General features: G+C 44.6%; 1 protein-coding gene across 1 annotated transcript; it reads left to right on the forward strand.

Moving 5' to 3' along the window:
* The first annotated feature begins 7331 nt into the window (after positions 1–7331).
* Lcn9 (lipocalin 9) lies at positions 7332–9086 on the forward strand. The gene is made up of 6 exons (XM_031373180.1): positions 7332–7427; positions 7723–7859; positions 8143–8216; positions 8583–8693; positions 8822–8923; positions 9070–9086. Exons 1-6 carry the CDS (start codon positions 7332–7334, stop codon positions 9084–9086), a joined length of 537 nt encoding a protein of 178 aa, XP_031229040.1.
* Positions 9087–9768: the final 682 nt, after the last annotated feature.

The following is a 9768-nucleotide window of genomic DNA, read 5'->3' on the forward strand; positions in this document are numbered from 1 at the left end:
GTGTGCCTGGTCCCGCTGGACCCAGTTACTCCCAGTGTTGGAACAGATGTTGGTTCCTGCTTACCTCTAATCCGTGGTGTGTCAGAGCTCCTGGGAGTGGAGCTTCCTCTGGGTGTTGTGGGACTGGCTGTCAACAATTACTTTTTCTTAATGTCTTAACATGAAAATAACAAGATATCCTAATCAATTGAAATTAAAAAATATGAGGAATTAGAAATTTGTTGGCTGTCATCCAGTAGTGGTCTCTCTAATTTGGTAATTGGAGAAATAGGTCCAATATTATACAATCCTTATACACTTTCTGCTTGTTTGTACGTGACAGTGTCTTGCTGTGTACCACATAATGGTCTTGAAGTCAGGCTTCTCCTCTCTCAGCCTATTAGTAGGATTGTTTATTTGATGTTTTTACACTATACAATGGTTTTTCAGAACAGCTTACATATTTCAAAAGTTTATACAGTCAAAAGAAACATAGACAATAACTTGTGGGGTGGCTTGTAAGAGAACAACAAAGAGTGAGCCTGAATGCTTTGCTTGATACTTATAATTATTATATCAATTTTGAAGAAGATGACTTTATAAGTTACTCTTTCTCTGAGATGAATGCTTTTCCAAATTATCACAGCCAATGAACCAGATTCTTACCCTCACCTAATATCTACACCACCCTCCAAGCAGAGCCATTGTTCATTGAAACAGTTGGTGAATGACTTCATGGATAGACCATCTTAATGCACATACCATTTCTTAAATGAATGTAACCTGTTATCTGTGGGCTAAGAATTATGACAATCACATAAGTCAAATATCTTTGACCATAGCAGGAAGTCTGTATCCAAAAATCGTGCCTACAATTCACTCCTTGGTGCAGCAGAACTGTCAACTCTCAGCTTAGCTACAATGGAGGTAAATCCTTTGGTGATGTGAGGGTCATTGAAGTACAGCTCTATTCCAATGAACTCCATTGTCTAAAAATTGTTCTTATTTTGGGCTTGTACTACAGTAAGAGCAAGGATTTTAAGCTCTTCTAAAAACAAACCAAAGAAATAAAAAGACTTTATCTATTTATGTTCATTTAAAACAATACTAGTAGTGATTATTATTTTAAAATATATAGTTAATATATTTAGAGTTATTTCAAATTTATATTGAGACAAATGTATTTTCAGTATTGCTGTAGACAAGCATCTACATAAGACTGTTCAATTGATTGTTGTTTTATATCAAACAATTTTTATAATATTTTTATTGTTACAATATTTTATAAATTTTAAAGAATATGACAAATTAAGAAAAAGAAAGGTATTGAAGGGGGTCTCTAGGAGGAGTTGGGGTACAAAAGAGAAACAAGAATGTGATATAATTCTATTTATTTAAAATATGTTTTTAAATGTTAACAAATTCAGATAAATTGAAATCATGTGTCTTTTCTCATAATAATGCAATAAAACTTAAATAAAGAAAGGAAGAAAGAAAGAGCGGGAGAGAGAGAGAGAGAGAGAGAGAGAGAGAGAAAGAAAGAAAGATGTTTCACCCTAGCTAGATCACAAAGAGCTAGAAAGTCTTTGGATGTGATCCCTTGCCAGAGCAGCCATGTTGTTGGATTAAAATCCCTCTAAACTCTTAAAAAAAAAAAAAAAGAAAGAAAGAAAAGAAACTGAAAATGGATTCCCAGAGTCATTAATTTAACAGACTGGCAGTCAATGGTGGGTAAGTTCTACACAGAGCCTTACCAACCTGAGACAGAAAGCCATTGCTTTTGATAATGCTTATTCCATGACGGGTATGGAAGGCATTCTTGTCAGAGCAACCTAAGACAGAGGCAGTCTTGTTTATGAAATAAAAAGTGGGGAGGTGTGGAGAGCTCTTGGTGCTGCTTCTAGGAAATTGGCAGGAATTTGACACTGAGCTAGGACATGGAAGTAAACTCACATTGGAATTTGACTTTGGGCTAGGACAAGGAAGTAGGCTTATGATCTTAATCATCTTGATAAGTCCCTGATGACCACAGGACATGGTTTATTGCCTTGCTTGTTACTTGACTATTTTTGTTTATTATGTTGTTTGCTTCTTGACCCAGAACTAACCTTATTCTTTGCATGTACTTAGAATGGTATAAAAGCAGACTGGAATAAAATAAATCCACTTCAGCTTTAAAACTGGCTGGAGACATGTTATAATGTTGTCTAGTTGTCTTTTTCTTTTCAAACCTCATTCCATCCCTTGAGACCCCGTTGATTGACTGAGCTGACTTGGTCAAGTGTTCTTGTGGTAAGATTGAGCTTCCTTTGGGTATATGCCCAAGAGTGGTATAGCTGAATCTTGAGGTAGATTGATTCCCAATTTTTTTGAGGAAGCTCCATTTGATTTCCATAGTGGTTGTACAAGTTTGTACTAACACCAACAGTGAAGGACTATTCCCCTTGCTCATCATCCTTCCCAGCATGTGCTGTCTCTTTTGTTATTGATTTTACCCATTCTGACAGGTTTAAGATGGAATCTCAAAGTAGTTTTGATTTGCATTTCCGTAATGGCTAAGGATGTCAAACATTTCTTTAAGTGTTTCTAGGCCAGTTCAGATTCCTCTGTTGAAAATTCTGTTTAGATTTATATCCCATTTTTAAAACTTGAGTTATATTGCTTTGTTGGTGTCTAGTTTCTTGAGTTCTTTGTATATTTTGGGTATCAGCACTCTATCAGAAGTGCAGTTGGTGAAGCCCTTTCTCATTCTGTAGGCTGCCATTTTGTCCTGTTGTAGGTGTCCTTTTGTCCTGTTATTGGTGTCCTTTTGTCCTGTTGATGTTCTAGCTAGATCTTGAGCAGATCTTGAATCTGGATGGTGATCTTTGCCTTACAGAAGTTTTGCAGTTTCATGAGTTTCATAAATTCAACAATTTATTGATTTTTACTTTAATGCCTGTACTATTGGTGTTCTGTTCAGGAAGTTGTTTCCTGCTCCAATGTGTTCAAGGCTATTCTCCACTTTCTCTTCTATCAGATTTAGTGTATTCAATTTTAAATTGATGTCTTTGATCCACTTGGGTTTGAGTTTTGCATAAGGTAATCAATATGGATCTTCTACATGCCAACATTCAGCTAGACTAGCACTATTTGTTGGATCTTCTCCCTTTTCCATTGTATGCTTTTGGCTTCTTTATAAAAGGAAGAAAGAAAGAAAGTAGGAAAGAAAGAAAGAAAGAAAGAAAGAAAGAAAGAAAGAAAGAAAGAAGGAAAGAAAGAAAGGAAGAAAGAAAGTAGGAAAGAAAGAAAGAAAAAGAAAGAGAGAGGGGAAGAAAGAGAAAAAAAGAGAGAAAGAAAGAAGTCAAGTGTCCATTGATATGTGGGTTATTTCTGGGCCTTTGATTCTATTCAGTTGCTCTACCTGCCTGTTTCTGTACCAATACCATGCAGTTTTTATTACTACTGCTCTGTAGTACAGCTTGAAGTCAGAGATGGTGATTCCTCCAGAGTTCCTTTATAGTTTAGGATTGGTTTGACTATACTGGGTTTTTGTTTTTCTATATAAAGTTGAGAATTGTTCTTGAGAATTGTCAACAAAGAATTGTGTTGAAATTTTGATGCATTGAATCTGTATATTGCTTTTGGTAAGATGGCCATTTTTACTATGTTAATCCTACTAATCCATGAGCATGAGAGACCTTTCCACCTTCTGAGATCATCTTCAATTTCTTTCTTCAGGGACTTGAAATGTTTGTCTTACAAGGCTTTCACTTGCTTGGCAAGAGTGACACCAAGATGTTCCCAGCCACTTTGCTGAAGGTGTTTATCAGCTGTAGCAGTTCTTGGTATAATTTTTGGGGTCACTTATGTATATTGTCATATCATCTGCAAACAGAAGTTCATGACATCTTCCTTTGCAATTTGTATCCCCTAATCTCCTTCAGTCACTTATACTTATCACCACATACACCTTTGACCCTCGAGCTGGGCCTGTCCTTATCTGCTCTCAGCCTAAAGCAGGCACACGATGCCTGTGTTCCTTGGGGTTAGATGGGTAGGGATGTAGCAGATCAGTGTGACGAGGCCATGGAGGAACCTCTGCGGCCATATGAAGAGAATGGCTCACCCACATGAATGCTTCTCACACCATGCTCTCCCACCACACACACACACACACACACACACACACACACACACACACACACACACATCTTCCTGCACCCACCAACAGCTGGATTCTCCACACAGGAGAGACTTCTCATAAGATCTAGAAGGAAAGCTTGCATATTTCCTTCCAGGAAGAGAGAAATGCTCATGTATTACTTGCCTGAAGTCCCTCTGGGACATACTCCATCATCTGACAGAAAACCTGGGCTTGCTTGAGAGAGGGCCACAGAGATTTGCAGAGTGGTCTGTGGGCTTCTACATACTCCTGGAACATCTATGGTTGTGCACACAGGGAACAAACCGTAGACCAGTCCTACTCTCATTTCTTCCCTTGAATGGACCATCGTAGGCACTTTTTCTGGGACTTCTGGACCTGCTGTAAATCATCTAGTTGGGGTCCTCTTGCTCTACTATGTAATCCAAGGGCTGGCCTTGGCAGCTTTGTGTTCCCCTGGGTACTCTACAGCAGTGACTGAAAGCAAACATCAGCTAGGAGCCACAGCTCATGGTGCCATCTAGTGTCTCAGCATTTGGGTAGCTTTAGGTAGGCAGACCCTAAATTCCTTCCAGCATTATAGCTTTGTGCAGCCTGTAAAGTAAGGATTTTGAGCTCCTGACAATGGCCATCCCAGCTCCCAGCCCAGGCAGGGTGTCTCAGGCTTTGGTCCTGAAGCCTTGGCAGCTCTTAGGAATGTTTCTGGTGCCCATAGACTTAGTTAACTCTTCTCTGACTCTTTACAGTGTTCTGTCCTTCAGCTTCAGCCGTCTACCCTACCTTGACTTCCATCTCTTCTCTTATTTCTGACTAGCCCGAGCCCTCTATGACTATGGCCACAGTCACAGCTGTGGCAGTTGGGGAGGAAGCTGCTGCTGCTGCTGCTGCTGCTGCTGGCCACTGCCTAGCAACATGGCTGCCTTGCAGATGTCTATGCAGCCAGAAGCTCTGATGCTTTTGTGGCTTGGCCTGCCCAGTGCTCATCAGCAGTCACAGTCAACTGTGAAGTGGGTGGCTGCTCTGCCACTTATGCAGTTTTGTTACCGTCCAGCGGTAACCATAGGAAAGGGTTTTCTGGAAATATGGAGTCAGGAGAAAATTGGCTAGCCATCATTAATTTTACCCACGTGGAAGGCACCTTAAAAATTAGACAGCGCTCAAGAGGTATGATCACCCAGCCATCTTGCATTTAATGAATCTTTTTGTTACAAGCCAACAGGTAGAATAGGTGAGGGAAACCCCTCCCCCAAGTTCATCAGCATGCCGGCCCAATCAGCAGCTTCTCTGGTCTCTGTAGAAGCAAGACTTCCGATGTCACTGGAACCAGGAGCGAGGCGTGGCAAATAGCAGGAGGTGGGCAGAGAGGTGTGGTTATGAGAGGCAGGCAGGGTCTGAAGAAGCAGTCCTCAAGCCAGGAGGGTTACACAGTTTGGTGTGTCAGCCCTGCTGTGTCTGGTGCCACTGATGTTTCATTGCCTCTCCTGCTTCTCTTTTTGTGTGACTGAGCTCGACCTTCACTGACTATAGGCAGGACCAGTTAAACAACATGGTGGCATATGCCCAAAATGCTAGAAGTTGGGGAATGGAGGCAAGATAACCCAGAATTCAAGGTCATCTTTGGCTACATGAAACCTTGTCTCAAACAAACTTACAAACAACAACAAAAGTCACATTCAAGAGAAAGTTTTTACTCTGCTGGATGCTGCAATACCAGGGTAGGCACCAAAGGAAGTTGTGTGTCAGACAGCTATCAAGCCAGCAATTGGGGTGCTTCGGTTACTTTGTCCCAGTCATAGCAGAGTTAATATGCAAATGAAGGTTTGTGTTTGTACCAATCACATCAGTGCTTCTTTTCTATAACCCACAGAAGTCCATCCGCTAGGTCACCAGGCATGTGGACTCACCGGGAGTACCCCAAGGCTTGTGGCAGGAAAAAGTCCAGCACAGACAGTCCTGGGTTAGACTAAAGCTTAGGGGCTAGAGCCTGAAAGGGCTCAACAGCCTGTGTGGAGTAATATAAGTGGTTGGACTGAGAGTTTTTTTGCTCAGAGCAGCTGGGAAAGCAGTGAAGAGTTCAACAGCACTGGAACTATACTGCCCCGTCTAACATCTTTATAGGAAAATGATCCACAGAAAGAACGCTTAGATGTCCAACAACCTACCATTGATATTAACTATGTGTGGTTTTAATAATGCTTGATACCTGCCTGGTACCTGGGGACCATTGGGTTCCCATCCTTTATCTCACAATCACATCAGTGCGGGCAGATGGATGACAGAACTACCCACATAGGGAAGTGGCAGACAGTGGGTGTCTGTCCTCTGGATCGCTGTGGTGCTGAACTCTTCCGGCCCTGGCTGCCAAGCTTAGCCTTATTCATTCAGAGGAATAGTCTTTCTTTCAATGCCACCAACACACCGGAGCCTGGAGGCAGTGGGAGCCAGAGACCTGTGACCCACCTGGTAGAGCTGTGCAGACATTTCCAGAACAGATTTTACCACCACCTCCCATGGCCGGCCTCCATCCGGGACGAGAGCATGTCTGAACCTGTGTCTGTGTTCTTGAACCACTGTACCCTCAAACTCCAGAACACTGTTCTCTCAGGACCCCTCAACTCAGGGTCAGATGCCATAAGTAACCCCCCCTCACTCAGGGGCCCTCCTGGAGTTTAGTAGCCACACTCTAATTTCAGTGAAATCCTCTAGGCATGGTGGCTGGCTCTGCTGCCAGCTTGAACTGCAAGCCATGCTGATGGTCTGTGAGGGGCCAAAGGTCTCAAACAGAAACACTGAGGCCAGATGTCAGGACTCAAACACTGGGGCTCTGAGTTTTAACTCCTGAGCTTAGACACACAGAAAAAGGATTCAGAGTCTCCCACAAGGTCTCAGCCTGGGCCCAGGAATCTGTGGCCAAACCCTGTTGGTCCCAACTTCCTTTCTTCCTTTCTTTCTTTCTTTTTCTTTTTTTTTTTTTTTTTTTTTTTTTTTTTTTTTTTTTTTTTTTTTTTTGGTTTTTTAATGGTCCTAACTTTCTGACCCAGCTACACATCAATTCAAGTGGGTTCTGTGGTCAGCTCTAGAATGTGACCAGTTAAATGGGGGCCTTTGGCTGCCTTCCAACAGGGCACAGGATGTGTGTGGAGGCTGACGACCGCAGAGCAGAAAGGGGCATTAAGGGAGATGCCAGCCAAGGTGTCCACCAGAGAGAATGGTACTACTACTAGTGGTGGGTCTGGTGCTGAGCCTGGCCACTGCGCAGGTCAACCTGCAGATTGCCATGCGGAAAAACTACAACCTGGCCAGGGTGGGCTGAGTCTTCTGGGGCTAGGCCAGGCTTCGTGAAAAGTACCTGTCCCACTTTACTGGGGGCTGGGGGTAGATGGTCTGGGCCATGAGAGTCCCTCATATTCCCAGCCATGATGGCAATCAGAGGGTGCAGAAGAAGCTTTGGGAGGAATGGGGCAGAGGGAGGGCTGCGAGGGTAGAAGGAGGTCCCAGCTCAGAGCTAATGTTTAGGGACTCATCCAGGAGTGAGGCCGTGAGGGCCAAGCAGCCCCAGGGGTGGTACAGGACTCCCACCTCTCAGCCTTTCCTTCCAGATTTCCGGGATCTGGCACCTTGATTTCATGGCCTCAGATAACATGACACGCATTGAAGAAAATGGAGACCTGAGGCTCTTCATCCGGAACATCAAGCTCTTAAACAATGGCAGCCTGCAGTTTGACTTCCATTTCATGTGCGTATAGCCCCCCTAAGCTGAAACTAGGGGAGAATATGTTCCATGCCCCACAGGAACTTCATACACTCACACGTCTGCACACATGGGCCAGTGTGTGGACTTCACCAGCTCTTCCCTGCGGATGAGCATGATGAGGTCAGGGGGTGCCTGGCCTGTTGCTGTGTTCTGTGCTCCTCCCAGTGAGTCAAGCTGAAAGGCCCCTTCTGGAGTGGTCATGGAAGTCAAGGTAGGGGGAAAGGGCGGGTGCTTGCTCTGAGCCTCTCCCCTCACTGTCCTCCAGGGTGCAAGGAGAATGTGTAGCTGTGACCATGGTCTGTGAGAAGACTGTGAATAATGGGGAGTTCTCTGTTGCCTGTGAGTGGAGCCCTGTTCTTTCTGATCTGATTGCCAGGAGTCTTTTCTGCTGAGGCCCTGCCCACCAGTCTAGGTACAGCTCAAGGGTCCCCAGCACGGCCCTCTCTGTCTGGACATTGCTAGCTTGGGACTAGCACACAGCCAGAGTAATGTGCTGAGGCTGTGGATGGAAGCAGCACACAGAGGCACAGATGGGGCTATAACACCCTGCTAGCTGCACTTCCACACCACAGTCTCCTAAGCTAGCACTGGGCATCCAAACTCTCACGCCTTCCAAACTACAGAAGTCACGTGGCACTCACTGCAGAAGTAAGGGGGTATCCCAGAGCCGGGGCAGAGGGTGCATTAAGCTATATCTCTGTGCAGATGAGGGGGAAAACAAGGTGCTGCTCTTGGAGACTGACTACAGGATGTATATCATCTTCTACATGCAGAACATCAAGAATGGGACCATGACCCAAGTGCTGGCACTCTATGGTAACCCAAACATCTGCTTGGGATTCCCAGCCACTTCCCATGGAAGGGTCTTCCATGGGCCCGAGACTCGTTATGGAATGGTGCCTAGGGACTGCTCCCCCAACAAAGAGTCCCAAATTTGTCCCCAGGGCGCTACATACCACTTGACAAGACATATCTGGAAGAATTTGAAAACTTCTGCAAACTGTATGGGCTAGGCTCACAAAATATCATTGACATGACACAAAAAGGTAGGGCTGGCTCCCTTCTCTGACTCAGAAAGGCCCAGAGAAGGCAGCTTACAGCCTGGTGTGCCTTGCACAGATGCCTTGAGGATTGGCGGTTGGGGGTCAGGGAGAGGCTCAGCAAGCTATCTGACACCCCCTTGTCTCCCCAGATTTTTGCTTTTTATAGACCTTAGAGGAGCCAGCCAGGCCTTCTGGTATGTGAATTTTGGTTTGGATGCAAGACAAGCAGCTCCAGGGTATTGGGGATGGGGCAGGGTAGCCCAGAGCCAGTGTCAGAAGCTGGGGGAGGTCCATCTCAGAGTGACCATGAGCTGCACATCTCAAAGTCTATACTCTGCTCATCACTGGGTTGCCCTGCTGAAGCAAAGGAACACCCAACTCTTTATAGAAGACTGTGTGACATATTCCCAGAGTTAGGATTGTAGTGGGGCCTTTCATAATATGTCTGAGAAGAGTGGGAAACTTGACTCAGTGAAACTACCCTGGATGCTGTGTGCAGTAAAGTATGTAGCTTGGGGTTTACTGTTTTGCAGCTTTGCACCCCAGAGACTTGAGATCCAGGCACTGTGGAGCCAGCCCTGGGCACCCCTCTTTCTGATGCCAGCCTGTGAGCATATCTCCATACTCTAGGCCTCTGTTCTCACATGGCCTTCTGTGTCTGCACCTCCTCCTCTGCCATTAGATTTAAGCCACCCAGGCATCCAAACGGATCTTACCTCATGTATGAAGACTTTTGCCAAATAAAGTTCCTCCTTTGATTCCAGAATGAAGAGAAGCATGTGTTTAGGGACATAACACTTGGCACTTCAAGATCCTTTCTTAGAAACAGGACTCCATGGCAGTAAAGA

Source organism: Mastomys coucha, unplaced genomic scaffold (genome assembly GCF_008632895.1).
Source record: "Mastomys coucha isolate ucsf_1 unplaced genomic scaffold, UCSF_Mcou_1 pScaffold15, whole genome shotgun sequence".
Classification (NCBI taxonomy): domain Eukaryota; kingdom Metazoa; phylum Chordata; class Mammalia; order Rodentia; family Muridae; genus Mastomys; species Mastomys coucha.

Coding starts and splice junctions, on each gene's coding strand:
- Lcn9 (XM_031373180.1), top strand. CDS start 7,332: ATGGTACTACTACTAGTGGTGGGTCTGGTGCTGAGCCTGGCCACTGCG. Junction 7,860..8,142: donor CAGTTTGACTTCCATTTCAT/GTGCGTATAGCC, acceptor ACTGTCCTCCAG/GGTGCAAGGAGAATGTGTAG. Junction 8,217..8,582: donor TGGGGAGTTCTCTGTTGCCT/GTGAGTGGAGCC, acceptor ATCTCTGTGCAG/ATGAGGGGGAAAACAAGGTG.